Source organism: Leguminivora glycinivorella, chromosome 3 (genome assembly GCF_023078275.1).
Source record: "Leguminivora glycinivorella isolate SPB_JAAS2020 chromosome 3, LegGlyc_1.1, whole genome shotgun sequence".
In the NCBI taxonomy this organism is placed as follows: Eukaryota; Metazoa; Arthropoda; class Insecta; order Lepidoptera; family Tortricidae; genus Leguminivora; species Leguminivora glycinivorella.
In genome coordinates this window covers 5,711,256-5,735,403 of record NC_062973.1, presented here as the reverse complement: position 1 = coordinate 5,735,403, position 24,148 = coordinate 5,711,256, and the positions used below count along the sequence as shown (strand labels likewise).

Below are 24,148 nucleotides of genomic sequence, written 5' to 3'. Positions count from 1 at the left end.
TTCTCAAACTAGCAAAGAATAACCTAACCACAAAATTAAAATTTTGAAAAAAACCCCAACCGCGACATAGTATACCGACAATACCGACATTCATGAAACATGGCTAAGAACACTCCCGACTAAGTCAGCTTTCAGACAAAAAAAAAACGAAATCTAAATCGGTTCATCCGTTCGGGAGCTACGATGCCACAGACAGACACACACTCACAGACAGACAAACAGACACGTCAAACTTATAACACCCCGTCGTTTTTGCGCCTGGGGTTAAAAAAGAAAATTGTGAACATGGAGCGTAAGTTGAATGTTGTTAACGAGAGTAAGTTAATTCGCGACGGCTTGCCGCAGCAAATTAAAGTCTGGAGGTTGCAATAGTCCGGATACATTGTAAGTTTGAGAAAGATAATATTAAAGAAAAAAACCGGTCAAGTGCGAGTCGGACTCGCTCACCGAGGGTTCCGTTATTCCGTACAAACTTTCAATAGTCGAATCATCAAAATGTTAAATTTTAACTTCTGATTAGCAGAAACGTCTGCAATCGATGCCGTTAGGCTTAGAATAAATTTGAAAGTGGAAAATGTCTGCCTTGGGTGAGACTTGAACTCACGGCCTCTGGATCGATACTCCAGCGCTCTGCCAACTGAGCCACCAAGACATCAACCAAGCCAGCGAAATTTGAGGCCAGAGGCCGTGAGTTCAAGTCTCACCCAAGGCAGACATTTTCCACTTTTAAATTTATCAAAATGTTATTCATAGAACTCTACAGACTTGACTAAATCCCTCAAGACTCAATTTCCCACATAACAAGTAATATTTTAATATACAATATTTTTATTGTTAGACAACGTCCAAATAAAATCAAGACTATTCGACTTCAATAGTTTACGCGACTTACGACATTTTCATGTCGCAAGGACGCTCCTGAACCGACCTCATTATATCAGGAAAAACGCCATGTAGGAAATGAGCGTCCAACGTACAGCGACATCTATCGGCAAATCGAGTAAACAAATGCGCGCGAGCTATTACGGAAGATTATTTTTATGGGATAATTGTTCATTTATTGCGTGACCCGATTTTAATCATTTTGCCACTATTTGAAAGCAGGTAATTTCATTGTTATTTTTAAAATGTAAACTGAAAGGTTTCTATAAAATTAAAAAAAAAAGATTCTCAAGATACGTGTACGATTTTATTTGTCCTATAATATTTATTATAATAGCCATGTTTGGTGAAAATTTCATTATGTTGGGTAAACTTCGGAGATAAGGGGGAACGGTATTTTTTTTACATTTTCCTTCAAAAAACATTTTTTAAACCAAAAAATTATGAAAAATAGTTTTGATATGTATACAGTTTGAGCTCTTTCTAACGGTACCCCATTTGACCTAGTTACTTGAAATTTAAAGTTTGCCCCCCGTTCATTTTGGCCATTTTCTGTAATTAATATTAATAATTAAAAAAATACTTTCAATTTGTAGAGGTTAACGATGTCCATAAGTATTCCAAATTTCAAAGCGATAGCAAAAGTAGATTAAGTAGTTCTCGAGATATTTAATAATGTGACAGACAGACAAACGTACAGAGCGGCGTCATAAGGGTTTCTTTTGTACCTTTTTGGTACGGAACCCTAAAAACAGCTAAAAACAAGACGCTCGTTACATTGAGTGGCGTTATACGGAATTTAAACACCATGTGTGCTCTTATAAGTTATAAGCTAAAGCTTGTTGCGAAGCTCCTGCAGAACGTGTTGCGTCATGTGACGTCAATTGTCACCAGGACTTCATGGCACCGAGGCGGTATTCGCGAGGGTGAATCCTCGCCATACGATACAGTATACATGTATCTCAAGCGTATGTGTTTCGTTTCGAGTTCGGAGTAGGGGCATTTGCGCTAATGGTTTTTCTGCGTAGGGCGTCGCTTATGTATTGGAAAGGGAATCCATAGTAAGAAATATTAACGTTCAATTTAAGTTGTACAGTACAACCACATAAATCATAATACTTCTATTTGATCCGGTTGATGTAGAATGAATGAATGAATGGCATGTAACGAAAAAATAATTCACCAGTTGCAAACGTTTATAAAGAGATGTTGCTTGGTCGGCTTGGTCCTGAGATGTCCTGCCTGTTCCATTACCTATACACGTACAGTAGCTAAATATACATTGCTGCTGTTAGGGTTCCGTACCTCAAAAATTTAAGGAAAAACGGAACGCTTACAGGATCGCTCGTGCTAGTCGTGCGTCTGTTGTACAAATAGATTGCCGTGTCTGTCGAATCTTGGTACACTTTGTTATAAGAGTATTTTAAATCTGCTGGGTTAAAAAAAAATGTCATACGATCTGTCCTCGTCGTAATAGCATGATATCTAATACAACGCAGCACACCATGTGTCTAGTCTAGCAACTACCTAAACATAACCTTCAGATTTCATGAGGGTGAGGGTTTCCTAATTTTGCACCACAACCACACTTTGCGTCTGTATGGCGGTCGACGGTCTTCACATTGAACGCGAATCCTCACGCCGCTCCAGTGTAGCTGTACGCTGCTGTAGACTCATCCTCACATCACTATACTATACACATAGCTGTCTCTTTCTCACATCTAAGCAGCGTGCCATAGCAGTGTGCAGTGTGATAACCGCATACGTGTGTTAACAGCAAAATAACTGAAGGTAGACCTTTTTAGATTGCAATAAGGTATACAAATTCTCAGTAAAACTGTGTGGGTACGTAGAAACCACGTAACCCGTTCAAAGCACCCGGTCTCCGTGTACCAGGAGCGCCTAACTCGCAGAAGATGGACGAACGGCGAACTAAGTAATAGGTGGCTAGTCGTCGCGAGAAGATATCTATACGCACACTTTCATTGTGCATGTGTGTGTTTACGCTATTTACGTTTACACCGATATAAATAACTACTAGACTACTACTAAGAGTATGTTTACCTGTGTAACTACAAAAGTTACATTTTATCAATGAAAAGATAATGATTAAAGTACACAGCGGTAGAACGTAAATGTCTAGGCGAATATGACGTTACCCATGAATGGTACATGGGGTAGATACACCTACACTACACCCGTTTTATTCGTATGAGTCCTATTACTATGTATATTCTTATTTTTTTCATGTGTCTATTTCAAAATGTCAAACAAAAATGTTCTTGGCTAACATTAGCTCAAAGGAACATTTATTAGTTTTACCGTTTTAAAAGACATCGGAAAATGTAGAGGTTAATGTACTCGTACTTCGTCTGCGAAATATATAGGAAAAATTTCGCCTTAGTACAATGAAATAAGATACAAAATGGAAAACATGTCTGTGACACTGACTGCGTTATAAATTAGGTCAACTGTATTTGTCGAACGAAGGTAACAGTTACAATTTCCCAATCACACCTACAGAAAACCAGTTTACTATGATCCACTACATCCACGGCAAATCATTAGAAGCTATGCAGTTTTTCTACGACGCTGCACGAAGGGCACAGAATAGAGAGTTCTTTTTATGTTGTGTGAGTAAATAACTGCATCGCCTCGCGGCGCTGCGGGCCTGGTGCAGCGAGCGGTGTTGACGCATGTCACTGCGCCATGGCCGTGTGCCCACTGTGTAAATATGTAAACAGATAAACATTCATTTACTACACAACTACACTATAGCAGCTGGTGTGTGCATGCCGACATGTAATTAATTACAGTTTATAAAGTGTAGATGTAGTGTAGGTATAATTTAGATTTAGAAACACATGGATACACAATTACACATATTACACGTACACCTGACACATGCGTCGCGTACACATAAGCCACGTGTCAGGAAAGGGTTGCACATGTGGGCTACGGGTACCAGAGCTGCATGGGGGTCGCGGAGGTCGTGTCACATGTGCTTCGAGTGTGTGATCCCCTTGCGTAGGTCAGGGGTGCGTGCGTGTGCGTGCGCCTGTGTGCGTGCGTGAAAGATGGTAGACGGGTTTTTACATGGGTTGCGTTTGGGTTACGTCGCGTCGTAGCAATTTGCTACGATACTCGTTCATTACATGTCTATATATTCTTCTTGTTAGCCCTGCTGAGGTAAAAAATTGTATGTGCGACTCGAGACCAAAGTTAGTTAGTTTCGTGACTTTTGAGTCCCTCACTGCGTTCAAGATTATAAATTAGAAGCACTCGCTGCGCTCGTGATTCCATTATAGGAATTCTTTCGCTTCCTCGGGAGTCACAGTTGTCACTCAATTTGACTCTTGCTCTCTTTCCTCAAAATCAAGAATCGTTTCCTTAAAGCAATACCTACACATACAAATGTAGTGCGAAAAGGGTTTCCTTCGACTACGAGTGATAGGTACTAATCACTCCGGAAACATTCGTATTTGTCATGCTAGTCTAGTTCAGTTAATGTACTGTGTGCATTGATTCGACATCGCTTGGGGCAAAAGTGTATTACTTACTGCTCCATTCTGCACTTAACTCAGTACTTGTCAAGTGAACAAACCAGTGTAGCTTAAAGCCGGGTCCGCTGCAACGTGTTTTTGTGTTTTCTAACACCTAACATGTTATCCATTTGTCGCGGCAAACATGTTTGACTGATTTTGCTAACAAAAACGCTTAAGCCACGCCCCTTCTATGTTAGAAAAACATGTTAGGTGTTAGAAAAACACTAAAACACGTTGCAGCGGACTCGGCTTTACAAAATCGTACTTATTTAATCGTGATACGGTATAAATATTACTTTCAACATCGACATACTAAACGTCTTTACTAACAACCCCTCAATCACGAACTTCCGACACTTTACATTAGAAATTCAATGTACTTGGGCAGAAGTCCCTATACATGGGACTTTCTCTTTCTACTAATTGCACCGCGTGCTGTCTTTCTCTAGCGTGAAGAAAGTACTAGCTTTCATTGAGAACATTCCATTGAGCCTCTGCGGTTTCATGGGCGCCTGGTGCGCGAGATTCAAGTGAGGCCATCTTTGTTGGGCTTTTGTTTTTTTTATTCGCCATTTTCCAAGATGGCGCTTGCTCTGTGGATTCCGTGATGTCGGGACGAAGGGACCAGTGTTTTGAATAGATTTGACACGATATTTTTGCTTCCTGGACCTTGTGTGTCATCTCATGTATCACTTGTGACATAATTGGGGTGATTTTGTTATTTTATTCATTTACCTTATTACATACATGTACATCTTATATCTTACTGGTACATGCAGTGTGATGGGAGTAAGTAGGTTTTTTTTACAGTTTAGCATCTTGTGATAATTGTGATAATTATCTACCTCTACAAAACCCCTACGACGTCTTTGAATCACTTGCTCACCTCACTGATGATGATCACCTAGGTCCTAGGACAAGAACACTGAAAAACCCTTAAATTAGGCGATGGAATAAATCTACGAAAACTGATTATATCACTATAATAATAGTATTTTATACAATCGTGATATGATACAATTACAAAGCTTTTCAGTCGAGTACCATGTTTAGGCCACGAAGCTTGCTGAGTGGCCTAATAGTACGGTACGAGAGTGAAAAGCTTAATTATATTATATCACTATTGTATACAATACTTTTTCTATCTTCATCATCAATGGACGAAAAATATCATCATTCAAGTTAAATAATGTTAATAGCGTCGTTCACCGTTGTATGAACATCGAATTACTTGGCAACCAATTGTTTGTAATAACCGTCTCTGATTGGTCGATAACGCGATAGATAAAAAAAAACGTGTTTCAGATGCAGAAAAATTTGCCAGGTATCGCAAATTAGTAAAGAACTAGCATGAAGTTCTATTTTTGAAATTATTACAGTTAACTAAAAGTGAACTGTAATGAAATATTTTAGTTGACTAAGTGTCAAAGACTATCTAACACTGAAAAGTCAGCACTTATAGTTTAGCCTGTGGTGTCCTAATTGACAGATTAAAGTCGACGAGTAGAAAAATTTACTTTAGACCGACTTCACCGACTTGACATTGAGTACTGCGAGCTGCCGAGGGCCGTTTGGATACAGTCACACAAGTCCGGCGAGCTGCCGCACTTGACATGGCTGCACTAGGATGTTCGGATACACTATCGTGTTATTAATCTAAGGGTACTAGGTACATAAGGTGCTCCTTTATTTTATGGGTAACTATCGCGCTAACCGAAGATATTAATGTTAGGGGATGGAAGTGTACATGTATGAAATGTCCGCAAATATTCATGCGGAGGTCTGAAATATTCATAAATATAAATATTTAAATTAGAGTTATTAGAGGATGATTTGAGCAGTTCCCGGTAACTTTGTACATAGCCACGTCAGCAAATTTTAATTGATCCTATTTTGTTACCAACATTTAGTAATATAAGTCGACTTTCGTAAGATATGTATACACAGGTTACATACATACATACAATCACGCCTGTATCCCATGAAGGGGTAGGCAGAGCACATGAAACTACTCAAGTTTCAGTGCCACGAAACTGTGACATTGCAGTGACAGGTTGCCAGCCTCTCGCCGACGCCACAATTTAACCCATATCCCACAGTCGCCTTCTACGACACCCACGGGAAGAAAGGGGGTGGTGAAATTCTTAACCCGTCACCACACGGGTACATACAGGTTATACCAGGTTATACAGGTATACACAGGTTAATTGTTATAATTAAGAAAATATAGATACTAGAGAACCTTAATGACGAAATAAAACTTAATAAAATCTCAATTCATCAACAAAATCTTGGTAACAAAATAGGAATTAATAAAAACAAATTTAACTTTTTCCTTAATTTTTGTACAAACTTTTCGAGAACTGCTGATTTTGAATGGTGTTTTCACTTTGCAGTAAAAATCTTAATTTTACAGTATTGGGATCACCATATTTTCAATCTCCATTCGCAGTTAAAACTTTTTCGTAATGTCTGACCAAAAATATACATTTGACTATTGTCAGGAGGGCGCTGTTTCTGATGTATGAGGAGGCAGACGAGACAGTTCAGTTTAGTATGAAGAAAACAGCTCTAATGAAATTTCGCAACACGACTTACATGACGCGTAGTCATATGTTTCTTGTGGCTTTATACAAGTGCGGAAACAAGAAACACGTGAATCGTACAACGTTTTACAATACATAATAGCGAAGGGTGGGTGGTCAAACCCAATGAAGTTTCGACCGGACAAGAAAAACACGATAATTCCTCATCAAAACGCGATACCGAATAAGCGGAATAAGTATGCGTCCTTAATCACATCACATCCTCAATATTTTTGTTGCATCCTGCATTTGATTACGTTTTATACTATGAGTATGTAATTGGGCCTTGTAAAAAATAAGGCTGAGGCAAGTAAAAGATTTGGGGACCGATTTAATGAATACCTATCCACCACCCGATTTCATGAATTTAATTTAGTAATAGAATTAGGAACATGCCCACTATACTTTAAGTTTAACTAGCCATTTAAATTCTACTAATAAGACACGGCCAAAGAGAGTTTTTCAAATTGACAGAAGTTACGAAATTTGCTCTTCGCACGTGTATTGTACGATGATTTTCAGCAGGTGCTTTGAAGTTTTGACATGACAGGAAATGTACTTACTACTTTGCGCATTAGTGCGGATCAAAAGCACCATGCATACCTACTGAAATAGTGCGTTACGATACAAGTGCGAAAAAAAGGAAGTTCGAAACGAGTGGCGATAAATTAAAACACAACCCAAGGGAGTGTTTTAAATCGACACGAGTTTCGTTTTCGCACGTGTATCGTACGACGTTTTTCAGTACAGATGGCCCCCGAAGTTCTGACCTGAAAAGAAACGAACCACTTCTCGCACTAGTGCCTAAAAAAAGCACTGAACTGAAATAGTACATTACGATACAAGTGCGTAAAAAAGGAAGTTCGAAACGAGTGGCGATAAATTAAAACACGACCGAAGGGAGTGTTTTAAATCGACACGAGTTACGAATTTCCTTTTCGCACGTGTATCGTACGACGTTTTTCAGTACAGATGGCACTCTGAAGTTTTGATCTGGCATATAATGAACAACTTCTCGCACTAGTGCGTAAAAAAACACTATCTGTACTGAAAAAAAATGTATTTTACTATTTTCTAATGAAAACATGACATGCACTGAAATAATCCCTTAATCCTAAATAATTCCGTCACATACGCGTAAATAGAAGTATAACATCATTATGTTGTTACTACATTATGTTCTGATTCCGTAAAACGCAACGCAAGGGCTTTAACGCGTCTGCATCACTCAGTTGCACTTGCTTCATTTTCTACCGGCGTGCGTAGGCATTTACAAAAAAACGTCAGCAGTCTTCCAAGTACCTCGAAAACGCCCTTTCTTTGGAAGTATTCTTCCAACCCATGCGTCCCTAGTACCCAAAGTCATTGGGAGTGACATGCCCATTATTTCTTGCTCAAACTAAGCCCTACGATTCATTTACACCTTCATCAAGGCGTCCAAAGTACATTCAGGCCCTTCCTCATTTACATTTATAATTACTGTTAATTGACTGCATTAGAAACAAAGGGCCAAGGAATGTATACGAACAGTGACGGCGCGTCATATACTTACTTACCTAACAAATTTTGTGTCTTTCTTGCAAGATTTCGTATGACTGCAATGACCTTTTATTATTAAATAACACAATAAAATATGTTTGTTTTGCCAAATAATATTATTGACGAGCCCTTAAATTATTTATAATATAACACAGTTTACTAGGAGAGCAAAGCGCGCGAGGAGATAAGAAGGGCAGTGTAAGGGCCTGTCCAAATTCAAGGTTTGGCTACGCACAGGGCGGGGTTTCTTCGGCCAATGAGCGCGGAGTTACGCAAGATACGCACCGGGCCCTTTACTTCGAACGAGGTCGCTTTCGTAATTCTGCGGAGCGTAGCTGTATTATTTATGGGTAGATATGGAGTAAAATTATTTTTGATTTATTTTTTCCAATATTCTAAGCAAGTTAACATTCGAGATAATATCCACTTTAACCGTTGCCCAGTCGATGTCCAGGCAAAGTGTTGATACGATTATTTTATGGACTACGAGGACATAAGTCAAACACATTCTAGAAAAAAGTCCCTTCTGTGGAAAACTTGGTCTGTGGTAGTTTTCCACAACAAAACTACTAAACGTTTTACGTCTCGCGGGAAAATACCCTTATATTTTTGTAATTCTTATCTTTCTAATATTCTCGCCTGTGAGGGTGAAGCTTTAAATTAAATCAGCTTTTGATTCCCTTAAAGTTTAAAACCCTTATTCATAAACGTTTACTATTAAAGTTATCAAGCCGATAAAGTTCGTTTGTCCCTTTCTATCACACCAATACGTCGGAAAGTAAGTGTTGAAACCACAGGTTGAAACCTACAAAACAGGCCGGAATAACGTGATCTATAAATTCATACATACTAAAACAGTATATTATGATATATACAAGTGCGAAAAGTAGAAAATTTGAGCAGAGTGTTCAGTTGTTCACACGAGTTGCCAATCGCCCATTCGTATCTAGGTACCTACGTGTACTATTTCGTGGCAGCATTGTTACCTGAATCCCGTAAGAGTAACAAGGCATTATTGGTGAAATTCTGGCCCTCCTCTTAAAATTCCTTCAAATTTTGGCCAGAATGGCTAATGCGCTTGCTTTTACCAGGTGTTTGAAGACAACATTGTATAATTATAACCTAAAAGTTTAGTTAAATAGAAATGAACAAGAAACTTAGGTAATACTTACTCCATCCATTTACCCTCGTCAGTATATTTAAATATCTTCCTTTCAATTATTATGCGCTTGTGGCTATAAAATTTCAATGGGCTATACCTGTTTAGATAAGTATTAACAATCTATAACTTAAATAAATAGATAATATAAATAAGTATCGCTCGGATAGCGTCACATATCTGCAATGCTGTCAGTGTCAGCTGCCAATTATGTCATGTATGACAGCGTTTTGTCTCGGTAGCCAGTTAGTGCTTAAAATAATTTAGCGCAGTATATCGCCATCCCCTATTTTTTTTTTTTTTATATGTTACAGGCCGATCAAAAAGAGTAGAAATTAAAAAGTGGTAACATTGTAGTGTCATCCCTTTCAAATCAATATGTGTGAGAAAAGGGGACGACACTAGGATGTCGCCACATATAGAGCTTACAATGATACATACATGTATATATTTATGTGATGTTTGATTATACTTTGTTTGTGCAAAGTTAGCATGGTCATGGCACAGTATAGTAAAGAGTACTATCGTACGGTATGGCCACTCCCGCTCCCCGCTGAAAGAGCCGCCCACCCCCTCTCGGTTACTTCACAGTTACCGCCTGTCAAAAACGCGAACAGTTGACCTGTCATATCTCACTCATACAAGCATGGTACGTGTTCACCTACACGAGCTTAGAATGTGTGCTAGGAACGCGCCTCTTTCATATATTTGATCGCCAGTGTCCGAGATGTGGTCATGGTCTCTCACGATTCTCACAAATGGGAGATACCTAATTACGCAAAAACTTAGTCAGATGGCGCCTACCGCGAGTATCTTGCTCAAATGCTGCGCATTGCCATGCTTGCTTGCGCAAATGTTGCTCCTTTGTTGCTTTAATCAGTACCGTGGCAACACTTGCACTCTCCAACTTTATGAAAATAATATGATTTTTTAGTGAGCAACTGGCTGTCAGTCATTGTCGTACAGGCGGGCAATTATGGTCGCGCGATAAGTGATAAAACATCGGGCCGTCCCTATCGCACTTACAAATAATGCGATAGGGACGGCCCGATGTTTTATCACTTATCGCGCGACCATGATTGCCCTGCAGGTCCTATCATGATGACCCCACAAACCTACACAAACCCTTAGGCTCAATGCTGTGCTGACAGTCTAGGGGTCTCCACAATCTATGGGACAAATTGTCTTTGGGCATTTTCGCGAGAACAATTACAAAAAAAATTCTAAGGTAGGTAAATTTTATGTTTTTCCTACTCAAAATAACGAGCCCTTTCGATCTAGGACAAAAAACAAGAGACAAAAAAATGGTCCCAAAATTTTCTATTATACCGCTGATGTACAAAGTGTTTGAAAAATAGAAACGAAGTGGAAAAATTAAATTTGGGACTTTTTTTACCTATCGTGATTTTGAGTAGGAAAACATAAAATTTACCTATTTCGGGAAAAAAGGTTTTGAATCTTTTTTCGTGAAAATGCCCCTTTCGATACTAAACTATTTTGATACAGGCAACAGGCAACTATCTCGCCACAGAAACATAAACGCTGACATATTGACAGAATGACACTGACGCAAAAATAAACAAATTACAAATTACACTTATTGCAGAGCAATTCGATCGTCGCAAATTACATATTATGCCCAAATAATTATTTACTGCTATAATATTATGCTGTTACACTTGGAACTGACATATATAGACTAGGATAACTAAGTAAGTCAACACTTGCATAGAATTTATTTTTTCAAATGTTTTTTTTTATAAGTACGAGTATTTAACGGTACTACTCTGACCTAGCTTCTTCTTCTTTGAATCTGCGAAGAAAATTCAAATTAGGTGATTGTGAAGTCCTCAATCATTGGACTAGCGCGGGGACTATGCCCGATCCCTCTCATACGTGAAAGGGGGCCTGTGCCCGGCAGCAGGACGTATAGGCTCATTTTTAGGGTTCCGTAGTCAACTAGGAACCCTTATAGTTTCGCCATGTCTGTCTGTCCGTCCGTCCGTCCGCGGATAATCTCATTGACCGTTACGCCGTGGCTTGCGTGTGCGACGGTCGCGCGATGGTCGCGCGACGGCGATGCGACGCATACGAAATCAAACCTTATCGATATGGAAGTATGAGACGCGACGGCGACGGTCACGCGACGGTCGCGCGACCGTCGCCCACGCAAGACACGGCGTTAGCACTAGAAAGCTGAAATTTGGTACCAATATGTATATCAATCACGCCAACAAAGTGCAAAAAAAAATTGTTTTATTAGGGTACCCCCCCCCCCCCCTACATGTAAAGTGGGGGCTGATATTTTTTTTCATTCTAACCCCAACGTGTGATATATTGTTAGATAGGTATTTAAAAATGAATAAGGGTTTACTCAGATCGTTCTTTGATAATATTAATATTTTCGGAAATAATCGCTCCTAAAGGAAAAAAAAGTGCGTCCCCCCCCTCTAACTTTTGAACCATGTTGTTGTTGTTGTTGTTTTTTTTTTTTTTTTTTTTTTTTTTCTAGAATACTTATAACTAAGGTACAGATGTTCGCGTAAGAAGACAAGTAAAAGTATTCAGTCATCGTCATGACGACATGCAAATGTTTCTTAAAACTAAGTATTAAATTTATTAATTATACAAAATATATAACTAATATTAAAAAATTACAAAATTAAAATCTACACATTCAACAACAATAATAATTAACTTCATTCCATTGTTATATAAATATAAAAGTATGTCAACGACTAAATATAATTAAAAGAGTTATTCTCACGTAAATCACAATTATTATTATTCAATGTTTCAATATGTTTTAAAATTACAATTAAAAAAATTCAAATTAATTTATAAAATTCAATATATTATTACTAGGATGTAAAAATAAAAATTATAAAATAAAACAATATTCCATTCAGTCACTTCCGTTCATTCGTTCATGCTTCCTTCCCGTTCCACTACCATCCATCCCTCATTCATTCCACGATATTGGCGGTAGCCACACATACTTTTGAAGTTGGCTCCTTCTTCATTTTTATCCTCCATTTTGTAAAATTATCATTAAAATAAAAATTAATTTTAACTTACAAATCGAGATTTTGTGAACCCAGAAATGGCTGATCGTGCTACAAAAGACTGTCTTCAAGTGTTCGTCGAGACTACAGGGTAAGTCATTAATCTTTTTTACTTTATAACGATACTTGGATCTTTGTAGATTTAAAAGATGAGAGTACCCGTTGATTACTAAAAAATAATTATACTATATGTGAAATAAATGAAATTAACTATGTATTCTCTTGTTACAGGACGAGAAACCGGGTGAAATAGACAGCCAACATGTACCCCTGCCGGACCAGAAGATGCACGAGGGTGATTTTATTGCGCCATTCGCTTACTAAAGTCAGTATATTCTTGTACACTATAGAAACAGTGCTCCAAGAGAAAACTAGTCAAGTTCTTTTTAAATTGCGTACCATTCAAAAGTTTTATACTATTTGGCAAGGCATTATATAGAGTTATGCACATATTATATGCGTTCTTTTTGTAAATGGCTAAGTGGCATCGAGGTTGGTATAAAAGATTTAGATATTGTGATCTCTGGCTGCAAAAAAATTCTGACCTCATTTTAAATAAATCTGGGCGGGTTTTTACAAGTATACATGCTTTTTTTATATACATGCATGGCAGAGGCAATATATTTGATTTCTTAAAGAGCGGCTGACAATGATCATCAAACCACGCATTCATGATTGCACGGACACAACTTTTTTGTAATATTAAGGCTCTGTCGACATCCACCGAATTACCCCACAGTAATAGCCCGTAATTGAGCACAGACGACACAACACCATGATATGCAGTGAGTGCTGCTTCCATGCTAACAGTATTTCTCAGTTTTCTTAATGCAAATACGAATCTGGCCAATCTACTGCAAACGTTATTGATATGTTCCTTCCAATTTAGATGCTCATCTATAATTAATCCTAAAAACTTTATATTTTCACAATTTGATATAGGTACACTATTATAATCTATATTTAATTGAATTGGCACACTGTTATACGAATGAAATTGAATATAGAATGTCTTAGTCATATTAATATCTAGATTATTGTTACATGTCCAATTTTTTATGTCAGCTAACGCATTGTTTACAGTATTTTCGTAGGAATCAGCGTCTTCCCCCTTACTAATAAAGTTGTGTCGTCCGCGAAAAGTAAACACTTATGTGAGATGGCTAGAGGAAGGTCATTAATGTATATTAAGAATAAAAGAGGCCCTAAGATGCTCCCCTGAGGGACACCTGATTTAACTTCACGAACTGTTGAACGGTAATTAATTTTTGTAAAGGTTTTCCCGACCTTTTCAATTTTTAGTATTTCTGTACATTGTTTTCTATGTGACAAATAGCTTTTTATCCAATTGTTCGCCAATCCTCTAATACCATAATACTCAAGTTTGGCTAGTAGTATACTATGATCAACGCAGTCGAACGCTTTGCTTAAATCCAGAAATATTGACAATACAGGTAATTTGTTGTTTAGACTTTCAGTAACATATCTGACAAAATCAAAGCACGCCAGTTCAGTTGAAAGACCTTTTCTAAAACCGTATTGTTCTGGTCGCAATAACTTGTTTCTTTCGAGAAATCCCGTTAGCCGTTCACACATTGCCTTCTCAATTATTTTAGAAATAACTGGAACAATTGTTATGGGCCTATAATTATTGGGATCTTTGCGGTCACCTTTCTTGAATAAGGGCTTTACCACAGACAGTTTTAACTGTGCGGGAAAAACCGCTTGGTCTAATGATAGGTTGATTATATGGGCTATAGGGTGACATATCCATAGAGCGCTTAGCTTGAGAATGTATGTTGTAATGTCATCATATCCGGACGTCTTACTATTGTTAAGGGACATTATGATTTTGAAAGTTTCTTGGGCATCAGCAGGTCTTAAAAATATTGTAGAAGGAAAGTTATTTATATTATTTGTTACATTATTCACATTGCCATTTGGATTAGATTTTGATAAAGTTATGTCAATAAAATAATCATTCATTAAATTACAAATATCTTCGGGCTTACTAAATGTCATATTATTATAATTTAAATAATCAATTTCATTATAACTGTTAATGCTTGCAAATTTTTTGTGATAATGTCCCATGTAGCTTTAGACTGATTTTTACTACAAGATATATGGTTTGAATTGTAAATTTTTTGCGATTTGTAAATACATTTTCTTAAAATTTTATTGTAATTTATTAGTTGATTTTTATAAATTGATTTATTTGTCTTGGAAAATTTATATTTTAAATACAGTTTTCTTTTAGTGTGACATGACTTTCGTAGTCCTTTTGTTAACCATGCAGTTCTTCTGAAGAGATTATTCATCTTGACCTTTACGATTGGAAAGCATAAGTTATAAAACAAACACACTATGTCATAAAACGAATTAAATGCTTCCGTTAGGTCAGTTGAAGACATAACATCGTAGAACGATAACGCAGATATACACTGTATGAACTTATCAATATTCTCTTTATTGAAATCTCTCTTGTATTCAAACCATGTTTGACATATATTTTTTTGCTTTACCCTAAAAGTGATAGTTTGAGCCATATCGTGATCAGATAAGCATAATTGATGTGTAGCTACCTTAACTTTCTCTATGTTACTAGCTATCTGGTCGATACATGTATTTATTCTAGTGGGCGAATTAATGTGCAATGTAAAATTATAATTATGGCATGTACTTTTTAAATCTTTTGCGTGAGGACTATCTTTTAACACATCTATATTCCAGTCTCCACAAATTACAATTTTCTTTTTCTTGTATTTGGAGGTTAGCTGAAATAATAATTTGTTTAGCTTGTGAAAAAATATTCCGACATGGGATTTTGTTTGTACTGGAATTCTGTAAATTACTATGACTATTACATCCAAACCAATAATTTCTATACCGCAGGATTCAAAATAATAATCTGACACCAATTTTGGCTCAAACACAATTTGTTTGAACTGTAAATTTTTGTTCACAAGAATAGCAGTTCCACCCCTACATTTGTGTCTACTATAAAAGGCTCCTTGTGCGTAGTTTTCTATGTTGACATTTTTTTCTGAACCTTTTTTTAGAAACGTTTCACTAAGACAAATTATATCTATCTCTTGGTTTTTTGTGTGGAAATCGCTCATTACAATTTGAAGCTGATCTAGCTTACTTAATAGTCCCCCTATATTTTGATGGAAAATTGTCAGTTTATTAGAACCATTCATGTCAGAAATTATGTAATCATTATTCACGAAAAAACTCTAATTCTTTTAGGCTGCTTTGACACGAACAATGGTCATGTAATGAGATGTCATTATTATCATTCTGAATTAAATGTATAAGGGTCATTAGATCATTAAAAATTATATTAATACCGTACTTGTTGATGCGACCCGACTTAAAGTAAAACATTTCGTGATCATAGGCTAAGTTACGATTACTATCTAATAAATATACATAATTATACTTTGAATTGTCATTGTACAATAGTTGGTTGAACAATTCTATTCTAGAATTAAACATATTATTAAAATAACCAATATTGTAAGTAGGATAACATACAATAACATTTGTGTGCATTAATGCGGTAGTTATCTTCCTTATATAGAGCACTAAATTGTCATAACATTGGGAATATTTGAAATCCTCTTCACCAATAAAAATTATACAGTAGTCTTCTTTTGTGTAGTTGTTGTTGTTGTTGTAGTCCTAAGGCACCCCAGAGGTGCAAGGGCCTTCACAAGCTCGCGCCACGCCTTTCTATCTTCAGCGACCCTCGTGGCCTCGCTCCAGCTCAGACCAGCCGCTCGTAGCTCATTTTCGACGGACCGCTTCCATGAGTGAACAGGGCGCCCGGGGCCACGGCTTGCATTCTGCGGTTTCCAGTCGAAAGCAATGCTCGCATTATTTCTTCCCCCTCTCCGAAGAGTGTGTCCAATCCATCTCCATTTTCGTGTCGCGATTTCCTCGTCAATGGGTGTTTGCTGGCATATACTCCACAGGTCTTGATTTCGGATAGTGTTTGGCCAGAAAACGCGAAGGATCGACCTCAGGGACTTGTTGACGAATACTTGGAGCTTTTTCGTTAGGCCATATGAACCACATGTTTAAAAAACCATATGTTTGAACCATATGTTTAAAAAATATGAAAAAAATCATGAAAGTAGAACTTTATAAAGACTTTCTAGGAAAATTGTTTTGAGTTTGATAGGTTGGTTCAGTAGTTTTTGAGAAAAATACGGAAAACTACGGAACCCTACAGCGTGGCCCGACACGCTCTTGGCCGGTTTTTGTACTAGGTACTCCGTCACTTCACTTTCTAATGGATATTTCTTTTCTCTAAATTCAAAACAATCAATAGAAATAGTAATCCGGGCCTTGCACCCTGAGAAGAGCAGCTGGCAGAAGAACGCTGACATTTTTTTTTTAATACTACGTCGATGGCAAACAAGCATACGGCCCGCCTGATGTAAAGCGGTCACCGTAACCTTATGGACGCCTGCAACTCAAACAGTGTCACATGCGCACACCGTGTCACATTGAGGATTTTGTGGCTGGGCCTTGGCTCTTTGATGGCTGGGCCATGTATGGATAATTGATAAGGATCATGCATCATGCATGATTCGATCATACAGGAGCATGATAAGGATCTGCAGGGTGTCCTGGCTACAACTTACTTCAGGCTCCCATGTGCCATGAGCCGCAGTAAAAAACCGAAAGATTTAGGTCTTTAGGAGGAAAATGGAAACTAGTATAAATTTTACAACATGACTATATTAAAGTGCTACCAGTCAGTAGAGATGCTTAAATGTAAGTCTTAAAAACTAAATTCTTATACTAAAATAATGCACGCTGTAGGGCATGCGGTTTTGCCTACATATTGTGGTCAGGCGCTTTCTCTTTGTGCATTCTTTAACATGCCCCCGCGCGCTGAAGGCTGTCCTTTTGTGGAGCATCAGCATTCAGCAACGGACAAATCTTGGAGAATGCTCTTCTAACTACTCCATTGGCAGTGCGCACATCGGCGACTCGGTTGATTCCATCTTGTCCTGGGAAGACTGCGACGATGCGGCCTAGTCTCCATTTCAAAGGAGGGAGATTATCTTCCTTTAGAAGAACCAACGTGTTCAGGGTTAAAGAGTCTCCTCCTGTTTGCCATTTGACTCTTTGCTGAAGGTCTGAAATGTACTCTTTACTCCAGCGAGTCCAGAAGTGCTGGCGCAGTTGTTCTACCCGCTGGAAACGTGTCAGATAGTTGTAGGAGTGGTCCCGATAATCTGGAGCAGGCAATGCGGTAAGCGGACGGCCGATGAGGAAGTGTCCTGGGGTGAGCGGCATCAGGTCGTCGGGTTCCGTCGACAGCGCGGTGAGTGGCCGAGAATTTAAAATTGCCTCGATCCTAATTATCGTTGTATTAAGTTGTTCATACGTGAGATTTGAATTGCCCAGCACTCTGGTCAGGTGATGTTTGGTTGATTTTACACCCGCTTCCCAGAGGCCACCGAAGTGTGGGGCGTAGGCTGGCAAAAAATGAAAGTTCGTTTCTTCATTAGACGCACTCTCAGCAATAGAATTGCAATTACTTTTGAGGAACCTGGATAATTCGTTGTATGCTCCAACGAACGAGGTTCCGTTATCGGAGTAGATATTAGCAGGCTTTCCTCTGCGCGACATGAATCTACTCAAGGCCATTAGGTAATTATTGCTTGTTAAGTCACCAACTAACTCTAAGTGTATGGCTTTGGTTGTAAAACATATAAATATAGCTATGTACACCTTGACTATCCTACAACCTCTTCCCTGACGACTAACGGAGTTAATGGGACCTGCATAGTCGACGCCTACGTTAATAAATACGTGGCCCTCTGGAGAGAACCGAGCTTTGGGTAACTGACCCATTAAAGGGCTAAGTACGCGTCCCTTCATGCGGATACATCGGACGCACTGTCTGTAAGAAGACTTAGCCAAGTTGCGTCCTCCTATCGGCCAATAGCGATCTTTAATAGCGTTTAACAAAAGCTGTGGTGTTGCATGCAGCAGATGCCTGTGCTCGAAATGAAAAAGCAACTTTGTGAATTTGTGAGTGGACTGTAGAATGATGGGGTGCTTTTTCTCATATGGAAATTCCGAGTTTTCAAGGCGACCACCAACACGCATAATCGAATTTTCATCCAAAAATGGGTTTAATTTTAACAGTGGACTACCTTTAGGTAATACTTGAGAGTTTGAAAGTAATTTATACTCAGGCAATGACTCAGCTTGCGAAATTTTGATAAGTAAGTTCAATGCGTTTTTCAACTCTAAATCGGATAAGTATTGGGTAGTAGCAGTTACTCCTTTACAGGCTGATACGAAACGCAAAACGTACGCTACGACGCGTTTCAACCGTAAGAAATTTGAAAACTTGTCAAAGTTAATGAAAGTCTCGTCTCGAATACATGCGGACAAGGTTATTTCTGGTCGAGTCTCAGGTAAATTAGCCACTTCGATACATGGGTTCTGTGGCCATGTCGAAGCATCACGCTTTAGGAAGCCAGGACCAGACCACCATAAGTCCAAGGAATTTATTTCCTCGAAGGTCACACCGCGTGATACGTGATCAGCAGGGTTCTCGTCAGTTGGAACGTGACGCCAGGTACAACTCCCTGTAATTTCAAGAATTTCCGCTGTACGGTTGCGAACGAATGGTTGCAATTTGCTCGGCAATGTTTTGAGCCACGCGAGAACTATAGTCGAGTCGCACCAGAAAGTTGCGCTGCTAACTTGGGCTCGAAGTGAATTCATAACCTTCTGGTATAACCGAGCACCAACGAGAGCACCGCAAAGCTCCTTTCTCGGGATAGTTAAGGGTTTTATGGGAGCAACACGACTTTTTGCTATAAGCAAGCGCACGAGAACCTCTCCTGCATCGCTGATGCTACGAGCGTAAACACAGGCACCATAAGCTTGCTCTGAGGAGTCTGTGAAAATGTGCAGTTCCAGACTCTTGTAGGAGTCGCACAAAACTCGTCGCGGGATGCGAATGGTGTTGAGACGAGGCAGGCTTGAAACTATATCTGCCCATTGTTTTAAAGTTTCCGGAGGAAGCTCCTGGTTCCAGGAAAGCTTCTGCAACCACAGTTTTTGCATAAATATTTTCATTTTAATGACACAAGGACTTAAAAGGCCTAAAGGATCAAATATTTGTGCAATGGTTGACAATATATCCCTTTTAGTATTTCCCTTGGGAACTGAATTGCCGATTGGGAAATATAACTCGTCCGCGTCTGGATTCCAACCCAGACCTAATGTCTTACTAGGCTCGGACGATCCCATGTTTAAATTTTTGGATTCAGGGGAGAACGGTCAATTAATCGTGGGTCGTTAGCTTTCCACTTTCTTAAATGCATGCGTGCGGCAGCTAAGGCATCAGTGACACCTTTCCGAAGTCTAACTACCTCGTCGAAATCATCACCCCCGGTCAGTAAATCATCAACATAAAAATCGTTAATTATAATTTCAGACAATGGTTTATCTTGGCAGTCTAAACCTATCTGTTTCAGACATCGACATGCTAAAAATGGTGCGCTAGCCGTCCCATAAGTTACGGTATTGAGCTGATACGTCTTTAAAACTTCAGACTCATTTTCGCGCCATAAGATGAGCTGTAATTTTCGATCGTCAGGATGAACGAATACGGTTCTGTACATTTTTTCAATATCCGCAGATATTACATATCGATGCTGCCTCAACCGTAAGAGTATGGATAGCAGATCATTTTGGACAGTAGGTCCTACCATTTGCAAATCGTTCAGCGAAACACCGGAAGTAGTGGGGCTACTAGCGTTGAACACAGCTCGCAGCTTCGTAGTGGTACTGTCCCTTAAAATTCCGTGGTGTGGGATGAAGTAGGTACCTGTATTCGAATCGGTAGGTACGTACTCAGACATATGACCTAAAGCGTGATACTCTGACATGAAGTCGATGTATAGCTTCCTAAATGATGGTCTATTTTTCCACCTTCGCTCTAATGATAAAAAGCAATGTTTAGCTCTTTGAAAAGAGTCGCCTAATAATTTAGGACTTTGCTTTAACGGCAATCTAACACAAAAACTTCCGTCCTTCAAACGTGTAGTGTTAGCCTGAAAATGCTCTTCACATAATTTCTCTTCGGGAGAATATTGAGACGACTGATGGCAAACTTCCTCCAGTTGCCAAAAACGCGCTAATTGGTTTTGTATGTCGTCATCAACGGTTGAACGAGCACTGCCTGAATCAACAGTCAAAAAATTACACGTGACAGATGATGATGATGATGATTGCCTACTTGGTTGCCTAAAAATAGGACCGGAAACCAACCAGCCGAGTTGAGTTTCCCATAGTATGGGCAATCCGTGACCTAATTTAATATTTTTGCACCCTAATAAATCCCAAAATAATTCGGCCCCAATTATCATATCTACATCAGACGGCTTATAAAAATATGGGTCCGCTAAACATATGTTTGATGGGATTTTTAATTTCGATAGGTCAATACGATTAGGGGGAATTTCGTCCGTAATAGAAGGCAAAATGTAACAATGTAAGTCTGTTGCAAACTTCTCATTAAGTGACTTAATTTCGACTCGACATATTTCATTTATAGGCGTTGACTTTTTATTTACACCTGTTAGACTTTTATTTACAAAATCGGTTGCCAGGTTTAACCTATTGTACATTTTTTGAGACATGAGACAAGACATACTGCCATTGTCTAGAACACAGCGAGCGATGTGCTCTTGCTTATTTGAATCATATATTTTTACAAGTGCAGTAGATAGCAGTACGTCTTGTGCCTTATGTCAGTATGAGGAAGAAGTACTCGGGGAAACATTCGCTGACAATGCAACCTGGGCCGGCTCGGCGCTGGAGGGGACTGGAAGCGCGGGCGCAGTCTGTTTGTCGACCCCGCTGATAACGCCCGTGCAATTATCGCTATTTAATGTCGATCGATTATGTATGCCTTCCGATACGTGAATTAACGTATGGTGTTTACGTTTACATATTTTGCAACCAGGTTTCTTACAGTGATTGGCATAATGACCACCTCTAAAGCAGTTAAAACAAACCTTATAAGTAGGTAATAATTGTAATCGGGCTGTATTACTTAACGCGAGGAATTGCGCACAGTTTGATAAACAATGATCGCCCTTACAACTCGGACACGGCTTAATCGCTGGCGGCTGAGTTTTGTTGATGTTATTACCTACTTTTTCCTGCACTGCTATCATAGTTTTAATTTTAGTTACACCTTTAGTGTTGTGAAGTGACTGATTAGACGATAGTTCGAGTGTTTCGAGTAAATCAGCACGGTTTTGTAAGAAAGTTCGAAACTCCTCGAAAGTAACAGTTTTATTTTTGTCTAAACCACCCTTGAACTCCTCCCACTCGCGAAATGACTTTGAATCTAACTTCTGTGAAATTATGTGTATGAGAAGTGTAGACCATTCTTTAACTGGCTCGCCTAGTGTTTCTAGAGAACGCAGGTTCTTGTTAACCTGATCTATGACCCTCTTAATGTGACTAGAAGATTCTCGTGTGATCGGTTCAATGTTGAACAATGCTGATACATGATTTTGCAGCAACTGACGCTTGTTGTTGAAACGATCACATAGAAGCTGCCATGCCAGGGCATAGTTGTCTGACGAGAATTCCACCGACTGTATGACGACTGCGGCGGAAGCCTCCAGGGAAGTCCTAAGGTAATGGAATTTATTTATATCGTCTATATTGTCGTTAGAGTGTATCAGGCTAGTAAAGGTGTCGCGAAAACCTAACCAATTCTCATATGAGCCATTGTATTTTGGCAATTGAATTGTCGGTAACCGAACAAGCTTATTATTTCCCTTACGTGATGACTGCTCACTTGCGGCCGAATTAAAATCCGATTCTTGATTTTTTGTATGTTTGGCTAGTATATCTTGCGCATGGGAAAGTAATTTAAAATACCTACTTTCAAACTCTGCCCGCTCATTTAACTGAGCCTCGGAGTTGTTTGAGCTGCACTCAAGTTTTAATTGAACCTCGTCGTAATGACCATACAATGATTCAATTTTAGCCATACGTAATTGCAATTCATTTACCTCAGCCGATGTTAATGAAGCAACGTCCAAATCATCCATATATTTTTCAAACATGGTTAGTCGACCTTTATAGCTGGCCCGCTTGGCGATTAACTCTTTATCTTCAGCCATTTTTGGGAAGCGAGTGTAGTCAACCTGGAATATTTATTTTACAAAGATGTAAGAGAGAAATAACAATCGATTAAAATGCCGTAGCAATAAGCAAGCGAAACTTGAAGTTACAAATCAGTTTGAGGTTAACCATACATAGCAGTTTATATCTCTAAGTTTAAGTGATTTAAATTGCGTAAATAATTTAACATAAACCAGTGTTCTTTGCACGTATTAACTATTTACTTAATTAAATTAATATTAACTGCAAGTGCAATGTAAGCTTAAGGACTTTAAGTGTGAATATATAAGCGTTCTGATTTTAAATTGAAATACAAATTTTAACTAATAGCAGGATAATTATTTGTACTACCTAATTAATAAGGTTAAGATTAAATCAGACCGGTACACTTAAATTAAACTTAAAATAAAGAACACTGAGCTTAACACGTGGATACTGACCTTGTCACAGAGTTAAATTACGCTAAATTTATACCTTTAGAGTGCTGGATTAGATTTAATAAACACAATTAGCACTGGATTACCACTTTTCTTCATTAAAGTCTTGTAATTATTTAATTCTCGACCACTTTAGACAATCCTTTGTCTCTTCTTTGGTTCGATGATGGTGCCACCCGATGCCAATTGTTAGGTAACTCTCCAACAATTCCACATTCCTCTTGACCGTGTTATTTTAGTCGCTGGAATCCTTCATCCGTATCTTAAGGACCATGTTTAGGTCTTTAGGAGGAAAATGGAAACTAGTATAAATTTTACAACATGACTATATTAAAGTGCTACCAGTCAGTAGAGATGCTTAAATGTAAGTGCTTAAAAACTAAATTCTTATACTAAAATAATGCACGCTGTAGGGCATGCGGTTTTGCCTACATATTGTGGTCAGGCGCTTTCTCTTTGTGCATTCTTTAACATGGTATGATGCTTTATTTAATGGGTTACCATCGAAGACCAATCAAAAATACAATTGATGTATGATTAATCAAAGAATGAAAATAAGTATAAATAAAAATAAAAATATATACATATATACATATATATAACAAAGTCATGGTCGAATGAGCTTTATTGAATTGGCGAAATTTGTGCTTATCAAAATTAAGAGATGTGGTAGCCTCAAGAACGATTGTCGATAAATCTCCAATGGCCCAGCATCGAAGCTATCGGAAATGTATCGGCGATTTCC

The 24,148-nt window shown here is 38.5% G+C and overlaps 2 protein-coding genes across 2 annotated transcripts in view; both read right to left on the bottom strand.

Annotated features, from left to right (window-relative positions):
* Nucleotides 1-24,148, bottom strand: part of LOC125242700 (xaa-Pro aminopeptidase 1) — a 61,206-nt gene that overhangs the window by 20,048 nt on the left and 17,010 nt on the right. The gene's annotated exons all lie outside the window — the stretch shown is intronic.
* Nucleotides 20,094-23,870, bottom strand: LOC125242701. The gene is made up of 2 exons (XM_048151596.1): nucleotides 23,407-23,870; nucleotides 20,094-22,989 (listed from the first exon to the last, which is right to left on the bottom strand). The coding sequence occupies exon 2, from the start codon at nucleotides 22,963-22,965 to the stop codon at nucleotides 21,574-21,576; it is 1,392 nt and encodes a 463-aa protein (XP_048007553.1). The 5' UTR covers nucleotides 22,966-22,989; nucleotides 23,407-23,870; the 3' UTR covers nucleotides 20,094-21,573.